The sequence below is a fragment of the Anopheles cruzii genome, chromosome 2 (genome assembly GCF_943734635.1).
Source record: "Anopheles cruzii chromosome 2, idAnoCruzAS_RS32_06, whole genome shotgun sequence".
NCBI classification, from domain to species: domain Eukaryota; kingdom Metazoa; phylum Arthropoda; class Insecta; order Diptera; family Culicidae; genus Anopheles; species Anopheles cruzii.
Window position 1 is genome coordinate 24,025,462 of NC_069144.1, and position 25,760 is coordinate 24,051,221.

Below are 25,760 nucleotides of genomic sequence, written 5' to 3' on the forward strand. Positions count from 1 at the left end.
AAAAAACTATTTATTATGCACGGCCAAGTGGCCTGCAGCTTCGATGGCCCCGTTAACGGGCCCATTACACGGTTAAGTTTGAACTAGGGAAAGCCATTACGTCGAGAGTCTGAGGTCTGCAGCGACATCACAAAACGCCGGTTTGCTGTGAGGCGTCTAATAGTGGTAATAGCACCCGAGGCGTCTAATGGCTGTTTAGCAAAAATCGCCTGGACACTTTAAATAGCTCAACAAGTTTGTTCATATACAGACCTTTATTATGCGGTATAAAAACAAAATCTGTGTAGTTGGCTTTCCTCAATCCACTATTCGTCTAAAATTTTTCAAACAAATACCCTGAAACAAATACCTTCAAACAAATACCCAAATACCTACTTACATAAAAAAAACCCTCTCGAGCATGTTTTGAAATTGTTTGATCCTGTATCGGTTGGATTGATCGACTTCGAAGCTGGGCGATAGTAAAGAGAAGAACAATGTTTTTACCATTTTCATTCCAAAACTATCGAAAAACAACGGTTGAAAGCTGTATGTTTTCTATTTCAATATCTTAAACAGTAAATAATGTGCTTAAATAATAATGTACAAACAGGTTGACATACGTTTAAGGGATAAGGGAATTGTTTCGGTTAAAAAACGAATATTTAACGAACAAAATAGTAACCTTCAGCGGTTAACTATAACCCCAGCTTCATTCAAAAATAGGAAAATCGGATTCAAAATGCGTTTAATTCGTTGCGTTGCTCGCGTTGCTTCGTCACAATCTGGAAATTCGAGCACGAAGCAGTTTACTGGCTGGAATGTTTTAAATACTGAAAAAGAGCGCAAAGCCTGAGGTTGTACCAGTTTACTTAATTGCGTCGATGCGTTGATAAAAATGGATGACAATTCTTACAAAAACGACACGTTGCAGGCTCCACATAAAGAAGCTCTACTTATAATGTATTTGCCCCGAGAACAGCTCACCGGCGTTCCAACATCAGACAACAAAGGACACAACGCGGGGCGCACTTGCGCTGCAACGGCAAGCCAACGATGGCGAACAAGGGGTTCGCCACATGTTGACACTCCCTTTGTGCGGATGAGACGGGCAAGAACTGTTTGCAGAAACCATTACATCACCGAAGCGCCGAGGGTTACAAGTGATTGCAATTCGCGTCGGTCGCCTCAGGAATTCAGCCCCAGATTGAGCGGTCGCAGCCCCGGTGACGTGTGCTGCGGGACACACACTGCTGTTCACCATAGTCAATTATTATCTTGGGCCCACGATGCGACGGAATCCGCGCATCGGGAGCATCGGGAAGGCGATTGGCCATTCGTTGTTGGCGGTCAATTACTTTTTCGCATCTTCGTTATCAACTGCACACGAACCGCATGTGACGCGGGTCAGTCGCCGGTGGGTTCATCAATTTCTTATCGAACGTTTGCTGAGACCTCGGTGCAATCAGAGTGACCCGTTCCATCACGACCTTCACAACTTCCGCTTGATGGATCGGATTCGGTTGCTTCAGTTCAAAAATATGCAGCTTGCATCGAGACGGTAGAGATGAGTTTGACCAATCGGCCAGTCGGCCATTCGGTTCGCCTCTTATGGTTGGCGCTGGGTGATCTGCTAGAAGAAGGATCGGGTAATGTAGTAAGCAACCTTACCTTGATGCTCCGCCAGTGCTTCCATTCCCAGAACCAATCGGTTCTCTTTTCCGGGGGTCAAACCAATCTAAAACCGTGCGCCACGCGTAATTAATTCACTCTAAAAACAGCTTCACAAACCGTTACACTAAACGCACACTACTTCTGGGCTGATTTTGGACACTACACTCGACACTTCACACACATCACTCGGGCGGATGGTCCCTGAAGCCTCCGGCGATGGGATGATCCTCGACTCCACTGCCGGATGCGCTTCGGTGCATCGGGAGACGATCGAATTGCAACCTGCATAGGTGCAACACGTACTACTTCCTTCCCACCTTCTGCTGGGTGTCATATTTCTTGCACAGAACGCACCCATTTTCCGCCAAACATTGACACCAAACACCCCCCCCAGACGGGTGCCCTGTGTGAGCATCGCATCGAATGACCAACAGGGCGTGAAATGTTAGGTTAATTGCAGCCAACACAAATGGGGTGGAAATAATACGCGGAACTGCGGAAAAGCATTTCAACCGACAATCAGTGCGATGGGTTTCGTAACGCTTTGAAAACAATTTCGGTGCATCCGACCCCTAGGAACCGAACTAGGTCGAATCGATCCGATCTCCGCGCGCGCGGGAGTGCCCTCTTGCCCATCGGATCCCTAGCCCGGACCCCTAGCCCCAGAGCGTTAGATAACGAGCCAAAAACATAGCCACTAGCCAATCGAAAAGTAATTAAAAGTTGACCCACAAAAGCAAAAATCTAGCAGCCGAGAGCTGACGGATTGGGAACACGCAAAGAGGAGCACGGCAGAGGCACGCAACACACAAAGTGGGACGCGACACTTGCAAACTAAAAACATGTTAATGCGTGTGTGTGTGTGAGGGAGCAATGGGATGTCGGAAGGATACTTTACTTTTTTGTTCAGCAGTTCGGGCATTTTGCCGCCCGCTGGAGGTTCCGTGCGTTTGGGTGTTCGGAGAAAGCTAGCGGACCGCCCGGAACCGGAACTTGGCGCGGTGCCAGGCCGACCGATGACTAACACGCACAACGGTGAAGCGACCGCCGCATTTACGATTTCGCGAGCTTCAACGCTAATCGGACCGCTTCTGCACTAAACTGTTGAACGAAAACCTTTTTCGGCTCGGAATGCCGCCTGGTGGTGTGTCCGGCCACCGCCACCCCGAGGAAGGTTGTTGGCCGTTCACGTGACAAGTTACGCTCTCGTCGGTCGGTCACTCGGAATCGCGCTCGGCGTTTTACGGACCCAGCGACCCCCCTCGCACCACACTCCTCAGGATTCTCGGTATCCTTTAGCGTCACCCGGGGGCCCGTGTCTCACAAACTGTCCTCCACACCTCACCACACACGCACGGCAATCGGCGCAAACCGGAAAGGGGGGCCCGTTCGTCCGAGGACCACGCGACTACGGACGGACTGCACCGTGCGGATGGCCGAGCGCTAGTGATTTGGTAGAATTTTCCTACGGCTTGCGGCCCCTTTTCTTTCTCTTTCTCTCTCTCTGTGGGACTTGGGCTCTCTTAAAGTACGGAAGGACATTCAGGACCGTTGCTCACGTTGCATCCTTATTCGACTCTCCCTGCTCCGACTTGGCTCTCGCGCAATCGTGCGGCCGCAATTTTGATGGTGGTGGTGCCGATTTTTCCGCAATCTGTTGCTATCCCGTTCGGGTGCGCGCACACCGGGTGGCAGGAAAATGCGGATCTGCGGAGGAAATGGCGAACCCAGCGTGTGTGTGCGTGTGTGGGTGCGAGTGACTGCAATAGAAGTCTGATAACGTAAGCGGAGTAGAAAAAGGTGAGAGCAGAAGGATAACAACATTCGAAGGGCGAGAGTGAGAGAGCTTTTGAAAGGAAAAGCCAAGAGGACACGTAGGGTAACGGCATTTGCGCAGATCGGCCGTCAGAGCCGATGGTGGCACGGCAAAGGAAGAGAAGACAATTATTTACTCCCTCCCACCGGGCGGACCAAAGACCGAAGGAAAAGTGTGTACTGTTGCTCAATGAAATAGAAATAGTTAGAAACAGATTACATACTCCGAAGACGGACGTCTCGGAGTTGCACCGATGCCCGCAAAATGCACGGTTGCACGCGGCTAGAGATGGCCATCTGAGACACACTCGTGCCCTTATTTGCATAAGCATAAAATTAATGCGTTTAACCTAGTTCTCGTTACCTAGCCCAGATTGATATTTTTGCGCCACACAGATTTTGTACAAATAGTTGCTTCATTTAGTAACCTTGGCAACTTTATGACAGCGCATTTGGTCGACGAAACACCTGCATCCATTTCTTAGCACTGAATTGTTGCTGATCCTTCAATGTCACCATTAGCAGGGTTGGACCGTACTGAATTTGATTGAAGCAAGTTCAAGTGATCTCGATCGCGCACAAGTGATGATCGAATTTGTACTGCGGATTTACTGCCCATTACTGCCGTTTGATCTTCAGCTTCGCTTTTCGATCGAAGTGCGCAATCCGAATATAAAAAGTATAGTCGACCCGCCACAGGTTGGCTAAACCCAAACGCTTGCCACGCAGCAGCCGCTTCTAGTGCAGGGCTAATCTAGAGAATCTTGATGCGGATTCGCCAATGGAGGCCGCTGCCGTCTCTTTCGCTAGTGATCGCGCTCACCGAGGCCTCGTCTTCTTTGGTGGCTCCCATCCGGGGCACGATCCGGTGGATGTAGCCGGCAACTTGATCGCTCTTCGGACCATTGCCGCCGTCGTCGTCGTCGTGTGCGGTTTGGGACAGCGATTCGTAGTCAGCGTGTAGACGCCGCTGGTCGGCCATGCGCCCGAAGATCCTGCCAAACAGCCGGCCGGACATGGCGCCGAACCGTGGATCCGTTCCCGATCGGTGGCCGCGAGTGGGACCGAAAAACAGAACGCGTCACGCCACAACGACGAACGGATGAAAAGACAGAGAAAGCACAAAAAAGAACGTACAAACCGCGGCCGTCGTTAAACCCGCGCGCGCGATACGATCCCGCTGAATTGCGGCACGTAACTGCGCGTAATTGCGAACAACGGCGGCCAAATGGCAATCGACAAACACGTCACAACGCCCAGGAGAACGGTGGCTCGCCATCTATCTCTCTCCCTCTGTCTACATGCCCTCTTCTTCTACCGCGCCGCATTCTTGATTCCGTCGATCCCTCTGGTGCGAGAGCAACGATCGATCGTAGTATGCGTTGAGTTAAGAAAACACCGAAAAGGATAACGTTTTGACGTTCGACGTGATGTTTGTGTTTTGTTTGATGGGTTCACCAAAACAACGGACACGGGAGCAGCGGATCTTTTAATTATGTGCTTTTAGGTCGGTTGAGATAGCTACAACATTGCGTCCATCACCCGTTACACTCCGGGGGGGGGTCGGTGGACTCGGTGGCGCTATGCAGATTGCTGCGGGCTACGTTTAATTAATCACACCACGGCGTGGCCCACGTTTGTCACGTTTCCGAGTTATCACCTTCATTCGGCCCCGTTATCTGGGTAAATGAACAAATCTGGACCACAATCGGTCATCGCATAGATGGACCACTAATTGAGTAACGAAATAGAAGCGGATGGCTCCGGCAGAAGAAGACCGGTTCCGAATGATTTGCACAATTCTCCAATTCACACAGATACATACACAACACCAGCACTGGGAGACTGGCGATGATGGCGGCCGCCAGATGAATCAGGATTTTATTGCTTTCTTTCCCACCACACCGCAATCCACCACCGTGCGCCGCCCGCACTTCGGACACACGGAAAACACGTCAACTGTTTTGCTGGGTTTATGCTTGACCCGCAGCGAATGAGTCACGGTGCCACTGTCAGCTCTGCTTGGTTGCCTATTGTTTTTGTCTGGCCACAAGCGCCACTGTTTTACCACCAGCTTTCCAGCTTTTGGTCCTTTAATATCACGACCCCACTGGACGCAGGACAACAACACGCAATCACACAAACACACGGAACTGGGGAAAAAAAAAAACACGCAAGAAACCCGCGACTGTCACAGCCGGCTGTCATCCCGGTAGGCCGTGGAACAAAAGCCCATGCAGCAAACGGTGCGTCGGTCGGTGGAATTTCAAAATGCCTCAACCGATGGAAAGGATTCTCTCGTAGGCGATAATCAGAAAAACGGTCGAACGGTTTAGTGTTTAAATACTTATAGTCTTTATTCGATCGTCGTTTTGTTTCTTTTTTTAATGCGCAACATAGCCCGCGGCATCATCGCAAGCGCCAGTCTTCGACAAGCGATTCGACAAAACTAAATAAAATTCAAAGCACTAAATTCCCTGGACAAACGGAGCCAACACGGGGTAGTTGGATCACAACTTGAATCAATTCTTAAAGGAGCGATCGTGGCCGCTCTTGCCCGTCGTTTTCCTAAGCCGAGAGGTGCTATTTGCTGACTGGTTCGATCATCACAGAACTTGTAACGAAGGTTGCCCCCGACATGGGGCTGTTGGGGGGAAAGTGCTTTCCGAAGTAGAACGAAGATGAACGGATGAAAAACAAAACTTGCTGCACGTTGTCGGTGGCATTGGAAAATATCATTACGAAACACAAGAAGCCTGGTGGCTGATCCTTGGCGCCAACATTAATTCCCCTGTTCCGATTACATGTATCCTGAAGCATAAGCAGTAAGCACGAGGCAGAGAGACAGAGAGAGAGAAAGGCGAGACATGTGTAACGAGGACTATGTGTAAGCTATTTGTAACTAGCTGTGTGTGTTGATAGTGGCATGAGTAAAATTCACACGCATGTTCCGTTGCGTCACGCGCATTCGCGGTCGATGCTCGCGGTGCCACGAGCCTACCATTCCGTGCCGTGTTGGTGATTTTACAGTTTTGATTCATTTTACAATTGTTTGCTTCGCTCGCTCCCTTTCCGATTCCCCAAAGTCACGCCGCTACTGCTGCTGCCTGTGATCACCTTCTTTCATGTTCCGCTTTTTACAGTGCCGGACCGAGCGCATCGCGTTCGTCGTCATCATCATCGTCGCCGTCCGTCACCTCAGCGCCGTCGTCTTCAACATCAACGGCGTTCACCACCCGTCGGCCATAGCTTCCGTCGGCCATCGACGAGCGTGCCATTTCTTCGACGCCGCCGGAACCATGCAACGTCGTCGTGCCGCTGAAGCTTTCGATCTCGTTTGCCATCGATCGCAGATTCTCGACTCCACTCAGCAGTTGCCTTAAGTGCGGGATAAGGAGCGATAAGAAACCATTACCGATCGACCCCAGGGTCTAGTTACACCCCGTTACCCCATACCTGAGATTATTTTCTGCTGAGACCGCCGCCTGGCGCAGGGCCAATGTTTGGGCTCGTAGAAATCGCGCCGACCGCGCTTCGGCCGCTTGGCGGCGGTGACGGCGACCACGGATGTTGCCGGTGGAGGCAGCAGAATCTAGGCCGTCCCGCGGCAAAGCACTGGCGCCCGCACCAGCACCCCCGATGGCACCCTCACCGCTCTCCTTTAGCCGCTCGTTCTCTCGCCGCAGTGCCTCCAGTTCGGCCTTTTCGTCGTAACCCGGAGGGAAAAATAAGAACATAATTAAACAATAGCACGATCACGGGACACTTCACGGCCACTTACGCCCATGTTGGTGAGTTTCTGCTTCATCCGTTCCACCTCAGCCTCGGCTGTGGCGGCCCTCGATTTGGCCAGCATGAAACTGTTGGCGTTCGATTGCGTCGATCCGCTGCCACCGGTTGAGGCCAGCGTCGGATGTTGATGCTGCGGTGCGGCCATCGTGACCATTGTTTCGAGATCGCGCTCCAGCTCGCGGATACGGCGCCCTTGGTCGCCCACCGTCCGCCGGCTGTTGTCCAGCTCGCGGCGCAACCGCTCGTTCACCATCTGCTCCATCTCCAGCCGGTTCTGAAAGTGGAGCTCCCGTTGATGCTGTTGCTGCTGGTGCCGGTGCCGAGCCGATCGGTCGTCGGTACCGTGCGGCGTGTCGTGCGTCACGTCCGCTAGCCGACCGGACGAGTGGATTGGGCCATCGGACAGGAAATCCGGCAACCGGTGGATCTTACTGTCGCCGGTACCCGGCACTCCCAACGGTGGCGAGCCGGAGCCGGAGTAAAAGTATGGCCCATTTCCACCGCTGCCCGAAACGGACCCACCACCACCTAGTTCTGCGTTGCCGCCCTCGGTTAGATCGGGAGGCAGATCAGCCGATGGAGTCGGAGTGATGCGCCGTCGCTGGGTCAGATCGAACGCCAGCTCTGGACCACCGGCACCCGCGGCTGCCGAAGTGGGCAGATCGAGAGGCGTTGTTACGGGAACACCACGCGATCGACCGCCGGCACCGGAACCACCGGTGCCGATGTTGCCGGCGGTCAAATCGAACGGCATATCGTTCAGGAGCGCGGGCGCATCCGGACGGCCCAGTGTTCCGGCCAGTTCAACCATGTCGTCAAACTCGAGCGAACCGGAAGACCCGCTCCCCACCGGTCCACCGGACCGAGAGCCACCTCCGCCGCGGGAGCCACCCTTCGGGTGCGTGTTGTACCATTGCTCCATCACGAGATGATCTTGCACAAAGTCCGGCAGAGCGGCCGCAAACTCCGCGGCGGCCTCCCCGACCAGGCGGGCCGAATTCGCCGGGCCGTCATCCTCCGGTCCATCGACCAGCACCGCATCCGATCCGGGACTGTCGTCCATATCGTAGTGCGAGTACGAGCGCTGCACGTCCCTCGTCCTCCCGGCCGCATCGTCCCGCGGCCGGCCCGCGCCGCCAGCCGGAACCGCTGGCCCGCTCGGTGCGTAGTCTGCGCTGAAGGAACTGTTACTGCGACTCTGGTAGATTCCGGTGCTGCCGGTCGGGCGCGGAAACCGCAGTTCCTCGGCCGCAAAGTCCGACAAACTAGACTGCGAGTCGAAGGACGGGAAGCGAGGCGAGCGTTTCATCTTCGACTCGCTGCTCAGCGTGTTGACCGACTGGAACTGGGGTATCTTTGGACGGGCGCCCGTCGTCGTCGAGCTGACCACGTTCAGCGAGCTGGTGGTGGCCGATTTCGACGGTGACCCTGTCCCTGCGGTACCCTGGCCCCCGGAAGCGCTCACGCTCAGAGCCCCACACGATGTGCCAGCCGTGCCGAGCAGTTCGTCGTTCGTCCGGCACTCGCCAGCAATGCCGCCGGTGACGCTACCATGGCCGTTAATGTTGGACGTGCTGCGACTGTGATTGATGCTGGTCTGGGCCACGGCAGCGGTGCTGCCACTGCCAGCACCGTTCGCGGTGTGAGTGGCCGCATGGCTTCCGGACCCGCCGTCCCATTTGAGGAAGTGTTTGAAGGAGAACGGATTCTCCTCACGCCGTGGCGCTTCCGGTGTGGCGCTTGCAGGCTGCTGTACCGCTGTACCAACCGGTTGTTCAACGCTCGATGGACCGTCTGCGCCGTCGGTGGTGCAAGAGCTACTTTTACCCGTCGACCCGGATGAAGACGACCCACTGCCGGCCTGGGTTAGTTCATCGGTGTTAATGTTGTTGTTGTCATTTGCCATTGCACTTCGGTTGCCGCGAATCGGTGCTTTCCGGGGGCGAAGACCAGCGAATAGTCGAAACCGGTTCCCGACCGACCGGACACCGGAACAAAGGAGCTGAAGCGAACGAGGAAGATAACGACTCGGATTCGCTCCCAACCTGGAGCGTCACACTTACCTCTAGGATGGATGGGTGTTCAATAGAAGGTTGAAAGGATTCTGGGTACTGGGACTACACGATGCGATTCCGGGGTGTGTACCGTTTTCGACCGACCATTAGATCGAATGACGGTTCCACTAACGCGGTTCAGGAGGCCCTCCTCTCTGACCTTCTGGAGGACGGAAAAGCTAATGTTCCACCTAAACGAAGGGGAAAATGACCTCCGGGGCTCCGAATGAGTGAGGTACTTCACTCGCGGCCCGTTCACGTCGTAGTGCACTTTGATTTTTCGCCACGCCCGGACACCGTCGCACACTTTGATCGTGAGTGCGTGCGTGCGTTAAGGAAAAAGCGACTTCGACACTTGTGAATGGCTATTGTTCCGTATGCTTTTTTTCTCTTCGTTTCTTTCTTTCCGTTCCGTGTCGAAGAGCTTTATTTTGACAACTGACCCTTCCGTGCGTGCGTGCGTCGAAAGCCAACAACAGAGCACACACACCACGCCGCGATCAGATGTTAGTGAGTACGAGAGATGGTGTTTCGTGCAAAACGTCCGAATCGGAATGTTTTGACTCGTATGTCGACAAAATGTGACAGTCCTGCGGGGGTGCGTTTAGAGGACCCAAAAGTGAAAATCTGAGAGGAATTATGGTGCGTAAGATCCCCCCACAGTCGGGGACTTAGAAACGCGGTGCTTCTTAAGCTTAATCTTTTGGTTTGAACTCCCTACGGGCACGGAGAAAATGCTTACAATCGATCCCTTGGTCACCCTGTGTTCTTGACATCCAAACATATTTTTTTTCTATAGCCATCGTCGTCGCCAGCAGTTCTACTGTCATAACTCTCTGTCACACTGTGTGTAAGGCCAGGAAGAAAAGCAGCGAAAAAACACTTCACAGAACGGGACAGCTTCAAAATCTGCTCCACTTCGAACGGCCCTTTTGCACGGAATTAAGGCGTTCTTTCAAGCACCGACGGTGGTGTCCGGATTGTAGTGCAAAGCCCTGGAATTGTATGCCCCGAGCGAAAGAATCCTTAGTGCAGCCCAACAACTGGTGAAACGATGTGACTGCCTTCGGGGGCGCAGACACGCGACACTGTGGCAATACCCCGCGCGATCATACTTTATCCGGGCACGAGCCGTTCCGGTTTACGTGGCTCCAGTGGACACCGACGGACCTTGCCAGGCAAAAGGTATAACATTCGGATTCGGTGACGCCTCGGTTCCGTGAAGGAATGCGGAAGCATAACACGTGCGTGTGTGTGCACACGGAGGCGCCATTGTTTATCAATCGTCTAATCGAAGGCGCTTTCCATCCGCTCTGCCAGTATCGTTCCGTCTCGTAGGGCATTCTATCCAGTTGGTCAGCTTTTCAATCAGCACCAGGAGGTTTAGCACACCGGCTGACGACCATGTCGATAACGTTCGAGCAAATCATTCTGGACGCCAAACGGATCGCCAACCGCCTGAAAGACCGGGAGGCGCTCGGAGACGCACTGCTGCTGGAGTCGGAAACCGTTAACAAGCAGATCGAATCGATGCGCCAGTTCCAGGAAGACATCGACATCCTGAACCGGTTGGCGCGCGAACGGTCCAACAACCAGCTGATCACGATCATCCACCAGGAGAACCCGCAGATCCGCGAGATACAGCAGGAGAACCGGCTGCTGAAGTCGGCCCTCGAGGATCACCAGCATGCGCTCGAGCACATCATGTCCAAGTACCGGGAGCACACGCAGGCGAAGATACTCAACACGAAGGTGAACTTTGTCGAGGCGTACAATCGCCACCATCAGGCGGCCGACATAGAGCGGCGCGACGAGCTGATCCGGCAGCAGACGGCCAAAATCCAGGAGATGGCCGCCGTCATGCAGCGAGCCTCGCAGCTCGACGAGGAGAAGCTGAACCACGAGCAGGAACTGCTCAGCCGGTTGATGACGGAAAATAAGGGCCTACGGGAGTTGCTAGAAATTTCGCGCAAATACGGCTCGGGCGACCAAAAGATGCTGATGGACGAGAAGGGCACCCAAACCGACAGCACGCTACTCGAGGGGTTGCTGGAGTCGGCCGTAGCGGCCCGGTCAACTCAGACGAAGGTCGCCAACCAACCGCCAGCCGCAAGCGTGGCACCGGCAACGGTTCCGTCATCCAGCATCACCAGCAGTGTCGTCAGTGCCAGCCCGCCACCACCACCAGCAGTGAGTAGCGCCAACGGTCCGCTGCCCGCTACCGTGCCAGTCACCACCACCACGAACACAGCCCCGGCATCGGCTCCATCCGCGAGCTCGTGACGCGATTCGGGAGAATGTCAGACATCCGTTCTGTTCTGTTGCCAATCGGCCATTTTGTAGGCATAATTTCGTGTTTCCCTAGACGGCTCCGCTCCGAGAGAACCACCACCGCAAGTAAACACACAGCACCAACCATCGTCTGCACGCGCACCAGGCAGAGCCACGTGAAAAGGGCCACGAAGAAGAGCCGTTCCATTTCCCTTCCATTTGTTTGTATTCACCGATTGGCGTTTTCAGTCACGGAAAAAGCATCCAGGATCAGTTTGAGCACCTACACACACACACACACACACACAGAGGACGCACAAGCACAGGCAGAGTTTAGGTTAAATGTTGTCCAACCGGGAGTACCGCGAATAAATGTTTGTTTTTCCACTCTGCTCTTTTACGTTGACTACGTTCCGTTTCCCGTTGATAGGTCGCGATCGGTTGAAAACGATCATAAATGCGGCAAACGTGAGTCAATAATGTGAGTAAAACATACACCCTTCCGCCCGTGTTATCATTGGCCTTTTTCCGTGTGTATTCTACTCCGATAAGACGTGAAAAATGAGTCGACAAAGGAGCGGCGATGCGAGAGGTAGTAGCGAAAGGAACTCGGCACCACTTTCAATAAATAAATGGACGAAGAATGGACGTCAGGACGTGTTTCGGCGCAGGAATTCGGCCGCTGTCCGATTGTTTGGTGAGCGTGTGTGTGTGTGTGTGTGTTTGTATGTGAACTGAATTATGATGATCGTCCGTCCGATCCTTCTACTGCCTCTCACTACCAGCTTAGACTTAGAGTTTTACAGTCTTCGTGAAAATAGTCCTCTGCCTTCCGTCAGTCTCGCCGAGTGGCCGAGGAATGAAACGGCCCCCCGAACCGATGTCTCTCGTCATGCGCCATCATTCATTACTCGTATTCCAGAATCTTTTTGTGGTAAAACAGAAGATACCTAAAAGACGGAGAAGATACCAAAACGTAAAAGCATCAGTTCCCGGGGCTGGCGCATCAAAAAACGGTTCACCTACCCTTCACTGTCGAGCACCTGCTTCAAGGTGGCCGTCGTAATGATATGATCGTCACACTTTACCCAAATGTCCTTCTGGTGCCGAACGTACGCCGTATAGTGGCCGGCATCGAGCGTACCGACGTGATTGATGACGGCGTACAGCGAGTACCGGAAATCGGCCGTATCGCCCGAGTGCAGTGACTGTCGTCTCACTTTGGCCGTCTCCGCACCCCGTCCTTCGTCGGCTATCGAGTGCGATGGTTCGTTGCCGGTTGGCGCGGTGGGCGCCACGTGAACCGGCTGCTGGCCGTTCGTGCCGCCGCCCGTGCCAACAGCACTGCAGCCTCCTGCTGGCAATAAACCACTGCCGTTGGACGCAGCCGCAGGGTGGTGATGGTGCTGGTCGGTTTTCTTCTGCGACATGAACGGGGTCATGTCCAGCTCCGACGGGAATGAGATGAAGGTGGAGATTTTCTTATCGATCTGGAAGGGAGAAACCAAAGGTCACCCAAAAGGGGCCATAAGCGAGCGTTCGGTAGGTTCTCAGACGCCGTGTTTACCAGGCTAGAGTGTTCGAAGCGTTTCAAGTGAAAGCTGGCCACGATCGGAAGCGTGCGCATCGACAGCTGCTTCGTCGACTCCTGGTAGCTCATGCAGGAGCTACACTTGATCTTGGCGCTCGAGCCCAGGTGTTCGGCGCGCGTGAACCGCTCCAGGCAGTCGATCAGCGATTTCGGTGGGCCACCGTAGCCCCCGCCACTGCTCGATTCACCTAGATCGAGGGAAATGTCCCAGAATGGGTCGATCGTCGTCGAGACACCGTTACACGCCTGACACACGACGTCACTCTGCAGCCCACCGGTGAAGATTTGATCGATAATGCAGCTACACTGGGCCGGGTTCGGATCCGGTTGCGGGGCTCTTGGAGCACTGCTACCGGCTGCTCCTGTCGAAGAGCCACTGGCCGCAGCTGCCTGTACACCGCTGGCCGCCGGAGCTGGCGTTTGCTGAGAGGTAACCGACGGCGTAAGGTGCTGTTGGGGTTGCGGTTGTTGCAGCGACGCTGCCTGCTGGTGTTGTGGCTGTTGCTGTTGCTGATGGTGTGACGGTTGGTGGGACGGGTGCGAGTGTGACCCACCAGATAGCAGCTGAGGCGCCGTGGGTTTGCTTTTATCACTGGCTGCTGCCGCCGCGTTGGCAGCTAGCTCCGTCATCGAGATCTTGCAGTGCCGGTGCAGAACGTCGAGCGTGGCGATGAAGAACTCGTGCGCATCCTGCTGCTCGTAACCGGCCAGGTGGCGCGCATGGTTCCAGATCAGGTGCAGCAGCCGGTGCAGCGACAGGGGACCCCGCGCACCGGAGTAAAACTCCTGGAAGAGACGCGACACCTCGCACACCAGACATTTGGCCGAGTTCTTCGTTGTGCATTCGTGCAGCTCGGACAGAAAGTAGTCACGCAGCAGCGGGGTGTGGATGAGGGCCTGTACGATGCAGTTCATGAAGCAGGTCGAGCCGAGGTTCAGCAATCCGCGCAGCCCGATACTGGTGCAGGCCGTCACGTGGCGCCGCTTGGGGTTCTTCAGCAGCAGCTCGATCTCGAGCTGCGACGGGCTCCACGGTCGCCAGGAGAGGCTTTTGTTGAGACTGCGGGCTTCGCGCCGCAGGTGCCGTTCGGCGATCAGCTGGCACTCGCGGTGGTAGATAAAATCACGGCACTGGTAGCAGTACAGCATGCCGTAGCACAGCTCGAGCGCCATGTAGTGCTTCGTCTGCTTGTGGTGCTCGTTGATGTGGGCGCCCTTGCAGCCAAAGTAGATGCAGTGCAGGCAGGAGTACAGCTGGGGGCCGGAACTGCCGCACTTGTGACAGAGACAGGAGAGCGCCTTGCGGCGCCGGGCCTCCCGATTGATGCACGCACTAAAGTATGCGTGCACCACGCTGAACGAATCGATTCCGTACTCCTTCACGTACGCCTCGAAGTGAACACAACCCGTGTCGCCCATCCTTTGACGGTCGCTCCCGGGAAAAGGTGGTTTCTCACGATGTATTTAAAACCGGGCTGGGTGAGCGGTTCCGTTTAACATCCGATCCGGCCCTTTGCATCTACACTCTTGTGCGTGCGTATGTGTGTGTCTGGATAATTTTCCGGCTCACAAACTTTGGGCTTTCGACGCGACGGCAAACGACGGCATAACGATCCCTTTTTCGTCTAGTGCTCCACGAACGGTACCATTTGAAAGCTTTCGGTAAGGTGTGGCTCGTTTAACCGCTGGAATGCTGATTTCCCTGCGCCCTTCGCATAAAACTGACCTGAAGAAGAACCACTGGCCAGAACTTTACTTACAAGAAAAAAAGGGGTAACGATTGTTGGCCGTGCCGATAATGCACAAAGCTGCTGTCAGATTTGTTGGTGCGTGCGTTGTTCCGTCAAACAGCTGAGCCCGGCGAAGAACGAAAAGAAGAAGACACGCAACGGTGACAGCTGCCGCTGTCATTTCGCCATCCCATCAGCTAACAACATGAACTCTCGAATTGGGTGAACTCTCTCTGGAATGAACTCTCTTTAATTGGGTGAACTCTCGAATTGGGTGAACTCTCTCTGGAATGAACTCTCTTTAATTGGGTGAACTCTCGAATTGGGTGCAACAGTTTCTTTCGGTTATGCTTATGTTGTTGGTTTGCTTAACTTAAGGGTGATTTAATCTTTTCATAAAAACATTTAACATTAAAGCTGAAGGATGCAAACGTAGCTGGCAGGCTGGAAGAGTTTTTACTCGGTATCACTCAGGACGAGATCCTAAAACGGGAAGCGAAACTTCTCATCGTCGTAACACGCCACCGAACATCATGAGGTTTGCGACGACGGGCTGGAGCTATCGAGAGTGTCCCCATCGTTAAGAAAATCGCTACAATTAGCTGGCGCTTGCGTTTGCTTGCATTTCGGTGGCGCCTCGTTCCGGTCACCAGTGCCCGCTCTCGGGCAGTAACTGCCGGTGCAGTCGAAACTATCGATATCGAAATTAGTTTGCGTTTCCGTCGACACGAGAAAGTCGCCGAACGTTTCGCCGTCGCCATCTTCACTCCAGCAGGTTTGGGTTTCGATCGTGGACAGGCCCAGATCAGAGAACAGTCCCGGTTCGTCAGACCCGGTTTGGGTGCACATGTGCGTGTGCGAAAGGAGTGGGTCGTGACGGTTTTCGGCTGCATTCGCCAGCATGAGATCGATGAAATCTGTCTGCGTTTCGGTGCACACGACGGGGATCGTCGGAAACTCGCTCGCACCGATAAGATGCTGCGCGCTAAGGAATGCGTAGGGAAGGGACGATGTTCCACTGTCCACACGGTACAGGTCTGCCGTGTCTACCGGTGTATCTATCATCACGGATTTATCATACGAAACGAGGTTTGGTGGCTGTTTGAACGATTCCACCGTTTGTGTTGCTTGATCCTGGTACGTCGTAACATCCACGTTGGTCTGTGTGGCGGTGCTAACGGCCTTATTCTCATTGGCTTTTGGTGGCATGGTAACGTCATTGTGGATCTGAGAATTCACGTTAGCTCCTCGCGGTACCTTCGTAGCTAGCAACTCCTCATAGCCGTGCCGTTTTCTCTTGGCGTGTGTAAGCAACGCTTCTCTCGAGCCAAAGTCCGACGGGCAGTGTGCGCAGATAAAAGATTTGCCGCACGATTGTTGATGATGCTTCAAAAAGTAAAGCGTGGCGAATGATTTACCGCAGTCCGTACAGACAAACGTTCGCGCTTCGTGAACCTTCAGCGCGTGTTGCTTTAGACTTCGAAACGAAAGAAAGTGCCGTGCATCATTCGGCGGCCCCAAAGGCGTCTGAAAGTAGAGACAGTTCTGCCAAGGACAGTAGAAATGTTTGTTCACGTTCACAGAGTCTTTTGTCGTCGGTTCCAGCTTGGCAGCAGTTTTGTGACGCCGTACAGTGTGCATCTGCAAGTGAGACGGATTGTGAAACACCGCGGCGCAGTTCTCGATCAAGCAGCTGTACAACTTTTTGCCCAGAATTTCTTCACGAGACAAGTAGACTTTAACGGTAACTGGCGCAGTCTCCGGGATGTCCATAATGAGTGGTTCCAAAAGAAAAATGGTTAACTACAACGGAGCGCCCCAATTAACCCCCAGAACACAATACTACATTCAAAGTGTTGGGGTTGTTTACAAACATTCAACTAATGGGCTGTGCAGTGTTGCCAGAAAGTATAACCGAAGCGAAGCCGAAATCTTTATTCAGACTGTTAAGAAAATCGATACAATCTTTAATTTTAATAAACAGTCAACGAATGAAGTTAATCTTCCTCATCGCTACTAATTACTAGCCTTTTGCGGTGTTTTTTGGTGTTTTGCGATGGCGATTGCATAGAGTCCGATGAATCGGACCGATCACGTTTGGCATGCAAGGTTGGGTTTTCACGCGTCGTAATCCGCGATGTAGTTTCTAAATCTTCATCGGACTCACTTGAAACTCGGAGCTCCGACACGCCGTCTAGCATTGCACCGGTATCTCCATCCACAACGCTTATATCTGGAGACTCGCATACCTCCGGAGAGTTTCCTCCTGTGCTGAATTTCTTCAAAATATCTATCCGCATCTCAAGATCGCTCGGTTCCATTCGGAATGGGATGCGCCAGAACGTATGCTGTAGAATGCATAATGAAGTGTCTGATATTTAGTTTTGAAACTTTACAATGCGCGATGAAAGTAATGCGTCTACCTCTTTGCTCACGCTCAGTAAACCAAGAGATCGAAGAAAGTGCTTAAAGTTTCCATCCCGAAGTGCATTCGATTGGTAGCTTTCGATCGGTATCATCGGTACGCCGTCGTTGATTTCATCCTCGTCCGGTTGCTGGTAGTCCTTTAAGGCGTCGGATAAGCACTCGATGACCCATTCGATGCTTTGCTTCATGGAGTTTCCCATGGTTGCCATTTTTTTCTGAACAAGCGATACATTCAACCGTGTACTGACCGGTGGTAACTCGTAATCGCATTCGTCACTGGTGCCACCATCGCTGCTATCGTGGCCGTGGTGAGTTGGGTTATGAGATGAAACTTTTTTAGCAGGCCTAACTTCTGTTTCGTCCGCTATCAAACCAAGCGCAATCATTTGCTTGACGATAGCCTGTCTGGTGAATGTTTTTTCGAACGCATCGGCAATTATCCGCAACACGTTCTCCTCCAGACGATGCTCCTCGTACAGTAGCTTCAGGTTTTCTATTTGCTCAACGCTCCACAACTTGGCCTGTTTCTGTTGATTGATGTTGCTTCGTTTGGTGGGCGCCTTGAATATAAGTCCCAGCTCCTTAAGCTTTTTGATAACTGCTCGCCGTGTCCGTGATTTGTTGATGATGTTGTCCAGCAACCAATCAATAACATCTACGTGTTAGGATAGTGAATTGGAGGGAATTTTAAAATATGTTAATATCATACAACACAACCGGATCTGGCTACCTTGGTCCGTTTGTGGGTTTTCTTGGTTTTCCATGAAAAGCCGTCGCAATTCGTCCTCTTGCTCTTCCGTCCATTTTCTTTCGCCATTTCCCGTGCTGAATCGAAAAAGGCGAAGCGCATTAGGGGCACGTCAGCCAGAAAAACGCACTTTTCGCTTCCATTACTTACGCTCCAGACTGCTGGTTAAATACTTCATCGTAGCCCATCTCAATGGCAGTACAAATTTTAACTGATTTATAAAAAGTATTTCAGCAAACACTATCTCGTTGCCACTGGATGCCATTTTCTGCAACTGACGAATAACGTACTCGCCTAGCTGCTTTAAGTGAATGGAATGGCTGGTAGTAGTCGTGCCCATCACTCGTTGGAAAATGCGGAACAAGGAAGCCTGTCGGAAGAAGGATTGTTGCGTGTCCTTAAGCTCTGTGCCTTTTGGGTGAACAAGAATTTCGGGGCACGGCAAACGGAGCTTACTTGAAATAACATCGACGGATTTTTATGCTCAACGGCAATTCGATGCAGTAAGTGGACGGCCGCCTTCAGTGTGCTCGTTTTGATGGTCTCCCAATCCGACAGCACTATCACACAGCTTCGCACAATCTTCGGATTCACTAGTCTAGTGGTTGAAGGACAATGGTTTCGTCATTTTGTCATAAACGGAATCCGTTATCGCTTACCTTCTAGAGAAATCATCAAATTTAAAGTCCTTCTCAACATACCGCGATGTAGCTACACGGTGAGCAAACAAAACAATTAATAACACTGTAACCACACGTAATCCATCGGATGTTTACCATTGAATTCCTCCTCATCCTCTTCGTTCTCACTAGTATCCTCCTTTTCCGAGAGCGGATTATTTTGTTGTTCAGAACCTGGGGGCATGTAAATGGAAAATTAACGTTTATTTCAAAGGAAAAGATAAGTAACCATACCGTCCGCTATATTGGCCATAAAAATTTCCTTCAAAAGCATTAGGTTCTCATCCGGGGTCGATTGCGACGACCCAAAGCAGTGTTCCCCAGTGGTCCAGACGGAACTAAGAAGTTGATACAATATAGCCTAATTTTAATCCAATACGCGACGCGCTACTCCGAGCGAAGTTATGTGCTTACCGTGCCGCGTACATTAGCTTCACCGCGTCCTCATACTTCTCGTCCCGGAGCAGCCCGTGAATACGTATCATGCAGCTTCCCCTGAGTCGAAAAATGTTACAAAATGAACAAGACGATCTTTTCTATGATCTTGGGTACTACCTCTGTTCATCGATGGGAACGGAGGACGCCGCATCGAATGGCGTTGGTAGTGATTCCGGCGAGTCTTGAATGTGTGGCAGAATTGCCGCTACTTTCGGTGCCATCGTTAACCATTCGTCCTCGAGGTCTTCCTACGAGAAATCAATGATTGAATGCTCGTCCATTACTTAATTAGTATGAAAATGCACCTGTGTCTTGTGCGGTGCATCCGATGCGGTGGCAGCGGTGCGGCGATTTGGCTGTCGCTTGGCTTTGGCACGTTCCTGCACGCGGATGGTTCCGTTACAAAACTTTTCGAGCAAAGAAAAGAAGCGATTGGCCACCTCTATGACCACCCGTAAAAAACTCCTAAAATGTGGAGGTCTCGTAAAAATGCGTAATTATAGCAATAACCGGGGTACGACTACCTTGTTTGATACGTTTCGTTGAAATTACAAAGCAATTGAATGACAGTTTCCCGATACTCAACGGCATAGAAAATGTTATGCTGCAGCACGGCGAGGAGTTCCTTTGCATCCGGATCGGACCGCCCGCTGAGTGCACGCAAATTGCTTATCATCTCATCGTAGGTCTGTCGAATAAAAAGGATATGAGCAACACGTTTTGAAGTTCAAACGCGTAGAAAATACTCCTTTCTACCTGTATTGCATTGTGCAAGCGCTTGGACCATACGCGTTTGCGAGTTTTGTCGGTAACGATCAGATCGCTGTAGCCCTCGATTCTCGTGATGATCCAATGAAACGTGGTCATGCTCAGCGCCTCGCTGTAGAAACGGGAAAAGGGATTAGACAACTATGGGTATGGTGTCAACATTAGTGGAAGAACAGACCTCACTAGTTCGATGTTTAGTCCGTTATGGCGGTTGAATTCCATGAAAAATCGTACCGCCCACAGCAGGTACGTATCGTCGTGGAATTCCGATCCGGTATTTTCGAACTGGCTCAAGTAGCGCCTCGCTTGCTTCACAATGTTATTGAACAGACATAGAACTTCCACGCAATACTCCCGCAAACACATCCTAACGGACAAAATACTTTTCCTCTCAACCTCGTCCGGCTGCTTCATTTGACGGAACGACTTCTTAATTCGTTGCTTGTCTATGCCCAGGTCCGCATTCATGATTTTGTTCAACGATTGGTGCGATATGTAGTCATTGTCCGATACCGATTTGAGGTTGCCAAACGTGTACGTCCCCCGGAAGCGGGAATGGCGTGCCGCTGGCAGTTGCTTAGTCGTTTTCGTCGCCGGGTGCAGCGCTTGGATGAGCTTCATTTCGTCTTCCTTCTTTTCGGCCGTCCTGCGCTGTAGTGTGGCATCGGCCAGAGCCGCTGGCTGCTGTTCGCGATAGACAAGGCTCATGATCTCCAGCGAATGCATGAAATATTGTTGCTCTAGAGGTGATCCCAGGACGTACAGGACCGTGTCGATGGTGCAGGTTTGGTGCAGAGACCACAGCAAACGATCGTGCAGACTGGCATCGTCATCTAGCTGCTGTTCTCTTTCTACGTTAGCCGGTACTTGCAGCACGTTTCGTGTAAGGATTAGGATACGTTCTACGGTGACCGATTGCGCTTCGCTGCGCTCCGAAAAGTCCTGCAAAAACAAAGGATTAACACCCAGAGTGTCTGCCGTCCAAACGAAGCTGGGAGACACTTACGATGCGTAAGATTTGTTGCATTTTTTCTCCCAGCATCGACCACACAGCCTTTACGGCAAACGCTTCCTTGTACTGTTCCGCTATTTCCATCAGTTGTAACACTTTTTTCTGCTCCGATGCGTCTTTTGGGTAGCTTCCCTTGTAAAGCAGCTCCGTCGGGAAGGTCAAGTTTACGAGCAGACGCAGCAACACATCGGCAATTTCCGGTTTCTGGAACCCGTGCACTAGCGACGGAATCAGGTCCGTTTGCACGAGCTGCTTTTCTCCGATGTAACGCCGGTACTCGTGGTCTGCTTTGTCGTTTTTCAAGATCCAAACCAACAGCTTCAAACCCTGTATGGCTTCCGGGTCGGCGTGATATTCGTTGATGTCGCCATAGCCCAGCGTCGCGGACATGGCATCGATGGTGGTTACATAGTCAGCCATCGTGTCGAATGGCAATCCCTAAAACGGTAATTGAGCGAGTTACAGAACGCGCAAAATTCAACGACGGAATTGAACTCAATTTCCCAGGAGCACAACACCGCAATAAGGCGCGAATATTTGACACGGGCGTTTGACAAGCCAGAATGCTGAATGCTGAATACTTTCTCACCTACGGATTATGGTTTTGTATCGATCTTGGTCACGCGAAGCTGTCAACTTGTTATTTCTCATTCGTTGTGCAGAAGAAGTGCTGTTCTGTTCTGTTCTGTTCTGTTCTGTTCTTTTGTATTATAGAGACTTTGAGCTGCAATAGCCTAACATTCGCCTTTAAGAAGTAGTTTCTAGAAAAGTTTAAAGTTTTCATTCATATTAAAGAAAGTTTCATTCATATTCATAGAACAGTGTCTTTAAAGCAGTGAATAGTAAGACAGACAACAATGGGTCGCAAAAAGGGAAAGAATACGGGTAAGTGCCTTATCGTTGGGGATCGACAAAAAGCTGGAATTATGACTCATTTCGAGCATTCACTTTTCTCGTAAAGTGTCGGCCATTATTGAACTGCAATGATTAGGGCGTAGATGAATAACATAGTTTTATTGCGTACGCACAAAAGTGCAAATTGTTTATCTTTTAGCAATAGGATTACTTTAGTTGGCCTGTTCCCTTGGCAATTAAGCAAAAAATTGTCAGGTTCTTGCCTTCCCATCCATTTTATTTATATGCTTACTAGCAGGCCCGGCGAACTCTGTTTCGCCCCAGAGGCAATGGGCCCCCGGTGATAGGAGCAGTCGGTAACGCTCGTCCCTGTATCGCAGCTGGCCATGGGTTCGATTCCCGATCCCGGCGTTCCAGGGGGGTTGGCGCGGAACAACCCGGCCCGTAAAAACGAACGTTTAGAAAGAGTATCAGAGATTAACATTGTCGCTGGTTGGTGCAGGCCAAAACCGCGCAGCGGTTGTTGCCCAATAAGAAGAAGAAGAAACATAATATGTAAGAATAACTATAATAAGTTATTCTTCCACTATACTGTGTGTTAGTATAAAAATAAATAAATACCTTGAATGTCGGATTAAATCCTCGTTCATTGATAATCTTTGCCCCAAATGACGTCATTTGGAAACAGCCATTGTAATGTCGAACGTTTTCAAGAAAATGACGTGATTCGGGTGTTTCGCCACAAAGCAATGAATGCAAAGGTTCTGGTGGCGGTGTTAGTAAAGGCAATTTCACTTGTCCACTAAGGCAGCACAATCCGACCGTTTCTCCGGAAAATTTCAATGCGTCGCATTTCTCGCATCGAACGTTCATTGGTCCAATGTAAACGCTGTTATGCTTGCCGTACTTAGCTCTGCAATCGTATTGAAACGCTGCTCGATACAAATTAACTTCTTTTTCGGGAACAACCGCTGAGTGGACATTCAAATCAACATCTTCAGCATTATCATCAGCATCTTCTCGAAAATTATCTACTTGTTGATTTCTATTTTGCGCTTGCCGATTTCGCTTCGCCAACCGACCTCTTTCACGGGCAATTTCTTTTTCTGCTTCAGTCATTGTATTCGCAATGTTTCGTTGCCTTCGTGAAGCACGGCTTTGTTTGGAAAGATTCGATCGTCTTGGTCGCGGCATTCTTAAAGGGGTGCAAGATGCTTTTTTATTCAGTGTGGGTGGAAGCTTGAAAGAGAAGCCAAAAATTGCTCGCTGATTCGCTCTCTGTCTGGCGGGCCATGTAAATGGAAAATTAACGTTTATTTCAAAGGAAAAGATAAGTAACCATACCGTCCGCTATATTGGCCATAAAAATTTCCTTCAAAAGCATTAGGTTCTCATCCGGGGTCGATTGCGACGACCCAAAGCAGTGTTCCCCAGTGGTCCAGACGGAACTAAGAAGTTGATACAATATAGCCTAATTTTAATCCAATACGCGACGCGCTACTCCGAGCGAAGTTATGTGCTTACCGTGCCGCGTACATTAGCTTCACCGCGTCCTCATACTTCTCGTCCCGGAGCAGCCCGTGAATACGTATCATGCAGCTTCCCCTGAGTCGAAAAATGTTACAAAATGAACAAGACGATCTTTTCTATGATCTTGGGTACTACCTCTGTTCATCGATGGGAACGGAGGACGCCGCATCGAATGGCGTTGGTAGTGATTCCGGCGAGTCTTGAATGTGTGGCAGAATTGCCGCTACTTTCGGTGACATCGTTAACCATTCGTCCTCGAGGTCTTCCTACGAGAAATCAATGATTGAATGCTCGTCCATTACTTAATTAGTATGAAAATGCACCTGTGTCTTGTGCGGTGCATCCGATGCGGTGGCAGCGGTGCGGCGATTTGGCTGTCGCTTGGCTTTGGCACGTTCCTGCACGCGGATGGTTCCGTTACAAAACTTTTCGAGCAAAGAAAAGAAGCGATTGGCCACCTCTATGACCACCCGTAAAAAACTCCTAAAATGTGGAGGTCTCGTAAAAATGCGTAATTATAGCAATAACCGGGGTACGACTACCTTGTTTGATACGTTTCGTTGAAATTACAAAGCAATTGAATGACAGTTTCCCGATACTCAACGGCATAGAAAATGTTATGCTGCAGCACGGCGAGGAGTTCCTTTGCATCCGGATCGGACCGCCCGCTGAGTGCACGCAAATTGCTTATCATCTCATCGTAGGTCTGTCGAATAAAAAGGATATGAGCAACACGTTTTGAAGTTCAAACGCGTAGAAAATACTCCTTTCTACCTGTATTGCATTGTGCAAGCGCTTGGACCATACGCGTTTGCGAGTTTTGTCGGTAACGATCAGATCCCTGTAGCCCTCGATTCTCGTGATGATCCAATGAAACGTGGTCATGCTCAGCGCCTCGCTGTAGAAACGGGAAAAGGGATTAGACAACTATGGGTATGGTGTCAACATTAGTGGAAGAACAGACCTCACTAGTTCGATGTTTAGTCCGTTATGGCGGTTGAATTCCATGAAAAATCGTACCGCCCACAGCAGGTACGTATCGTCGTGGAATTCCGATCCGGTATTTTCGAACTGGCTCAAGTAGCGCCTCGCTTGCTTCACAATGTTATTGAACAGACATAGAACTTCCACGCAATACTCCCGCAAACACATCCTAACGGACAAAATACTTTTCCTCTCAACCTCGTCCGGCTGCTTCATTTGACGGAACGACTTCTTAATTCGTTGCTTGTCTATGCCCAGGTCCGCATTCATGATTTTGTTCAACGATTGGTGCGATATGTAGTCATTGTCCGATACCGATTTGAGGTTGCCAAACGTGTACGTCCCCCGGAAGCGGGAATGGCGTGCCGCTGGCAGTTGCTTAGTCGTTTTCGTCGCCGGGTGCAGCGCTTGGATGAGCTTCATTTCGTCTTCCTTCTTTTCGGCCGTCCTGCGCTGTAGTGTGGCATCGGCCAGAGCCGCTGGCTGCTGTTCGCGATAGACAAGGCTCATGATCTCCAGCGAATGCATGAAATATTGTTGCTCTAGAGGTGATCCCAGGACGTACAGGACCGTGTCGATGGTGCAGGTTTGGTGCAGAGACCACAGCAAACGATCGTGCAGACTGGCATCGTCATCTAGCTGCTGTTCTCTTTCTACGTTAGCCGGTACTTGCAGCACGTTTCGTGTAAGGATTAGGATACGTTCTACGGTGACCGATTGCGCTTCGCTGCGCTCCGAAAAGTCCTGCAAAAACAAAGGATTAACACCCAGAGTGTCTGCCGTCCAAACGAAGCTGGGAGACACTTACGATGCGTAAGATTTGTTGCATTTTTTCTCCCAGCATCGACCACACAGCCTTTACGGCAAACGCTTCCTTGTACTGTTCCGCTATTTCCATCAGTTGTAACACTTTTTTCTGCTCCGATGCGTCTTTTGGGTAGCTTCCCTTGTAAAGCAGCTCCGTCGGGAAGGTCAAGTTTACGAGCAGACGCAGCAACACATCGGCAATTTCCGGTTTCTGGAACCCGTGCACTAGCGACGGAATCAGGTCCGTTTGCACGAGCTGCTTTTCTCCGATGTAACGCCGGTACTCGTGGTCTGCTTTGTCGTTTTTCAAGATCCAAACCAACAGCTTCAAACCCTGTATGGCTTCCGGGTCGGCGTGATATTCGTTGATGTCGCCATAGCCCAGCGTCGCGGACATGGCATCGATGGTGGTTACATAGTCAGCCATCGTGTCGAATGGCAATCCCTAAAACGGTAATTGAGCGAGTTACAGAACGCGCAAAATTCAACGACGGAATTGAACTCAATTTCCCAGGAGCACAACACCGCAATAAGGCGCGAATATTTGACACGGGCGTTTGACAAGCCAGAATGCTGAATGCTGAATACTTTCTCACCTACGGATT

General features: G+C 51.3%; 6 protein-coding genes across 7 annotated transcripts in view; 1 reads left to right on the forward strand and 5 right to left on the reverse strand.

Annotated features, from left to right (window-relative positions):
* LOC128268966 (calcium-transporting ATPase type 2C member 1) overlaps positions 1-4,415 on the reverse strand; it is a 53,124-nt gene extending 48,709 nt beyond the window's left edge. Inside the window, exon 1 of the mRNA XM_053006287.1 lies at positions 4,292-4,415. Within this exon, the coding sequence (XP_052862247.1) occupies positions 4,292-4,321 (30 nt within the window). The 5' untranslated portion in view covers positions 4,322-4,415. The remainder of the gene's footprint in view (positions 1-4,291) is intronic.
* Positions 4,416-5,964: 1,549 nt separating this feature from the next.
* On the reverse strand, positions 5,965-9,450 carry LOC128277834 (uncharacterized). The gene is made up of 4 exons (XM_053016367.1): positions 9,324-9,450; positions 7,250-9,262; positions 6,925-7,169; positions 5,965-6,846 (listed from the first exon to the last, which is right to left on the reverse strand). Exons 2-4 carry the CDS (start codon positions 9,164-9,166, stop codon positions 6,606-6,608), a joined length of 2,403 nt encoding a protein of 800 aa, XP_052872327.1. The 5' UTR covers positions 9,167-9,262; positions 9,324-9,450; the 3' UTR covers positions 5,965-6,605.
* Positions 9,451-10,176: 726 nt separating this feature from the next.
* LOC128275272 (FGFR1 oncogene partner 2 homolog) lies at positions 10,177-12,227 on the forward strand. Its single transcript, XM_053013725.1, has 2 exons — positions 10,177-10,499; positions 10,635-12,227. The coding sequence occupies exon 2, from the start codon at positions 10,719-10,721 to the stop codon at positions 11,595-11,597; it is 879 nt and encodes a 292-aa protein (XP_052869685.1). The 5' UTR covers positions 10,177-10,499; positions 10,635-10,718; the 3' UTR covers positions 11,598-12,227.
* On the reverse strand, positions 11,938-14,595 carry LOC128275260 (ubiquitin carboxyl-terminal hydrolase nonstop). Of its 2 annotated transcripts, XM_053013713.1 has the most exons (5): positions 13,783-14,595; positions 13,153-13,566; positions 13,000-13,075; positions 12,612-12,780; positions 11,938-12,535 (listed from the first exon to the last, which is right to left on the reverse strand). In XM_053013713.1, exons 1-5 carry the CDS (start codon positions 14,593-14,595, stop codon positions 12,493-12,495), a joined length of 1,515 nt encoding a protein of 504 aa, XP_052869673.1. In that variant the 3' UTR covers positions 11,938-12,492. The 2 variants fall into 2 exon arrangements, with proteins under 2 accessions (XP_052869673.1, XP_052869664.1); XM_053013704.1 differs by having other exon boundaries at positions 12,612-13,075; positions 13,153-14,595.
* A 780-nt stretch (positions 14,596-15,375) lies between these two features.
* On the reverse strand, positions 15,376-16,679 carry LOC128278711 (uncharacterized). The gene has a single exon (XM_053017441.1). The coding sequence runs from the start codon at positions 16,677-16,679 to the stop codon at positions 15,438-15,440; it is 1,242 nt and encodes a 413-aa protein (XP_052873401.1). The 3' UTR covers positions 15,376-15,437.
* Positions 16,680-17,284: 605 nt separating this feature from the next.
* Positions 17,285-25,582, reverse strand: LOC128278712 (protein timeless homolog). The gene is given in 23 exon segments (XM_053017442.1): positions 17,285-17,988; positions 18,064-18,158; positions 18,232-18,307; positions 18,310-18,451; positions 18,538-18,679; positions 18,741-18,792; positions 18,858-18,935; positions 18,996-19,099; positions 19,176-19,256; positions 19,317-19,447; positions 19,505-19,664; positions 19,724-19,887; positions 19,956-20,079; positions 20,146-20,909; positions 20,974-21,417; positions 23,174-23,282; positions 23,359-23,439; positions 23,500-23,630; positions 23,688-23,847; positions 23,907-24,070; positions 24,139-24,262; positions 24,329-25,092; positions 25,157-25,582. Coding segments are annotated over 23 exon segments (5,220 nt in total).
* Between the last annotated feature and the right edge of the window lie 178 nt (positions 25,583-25,760).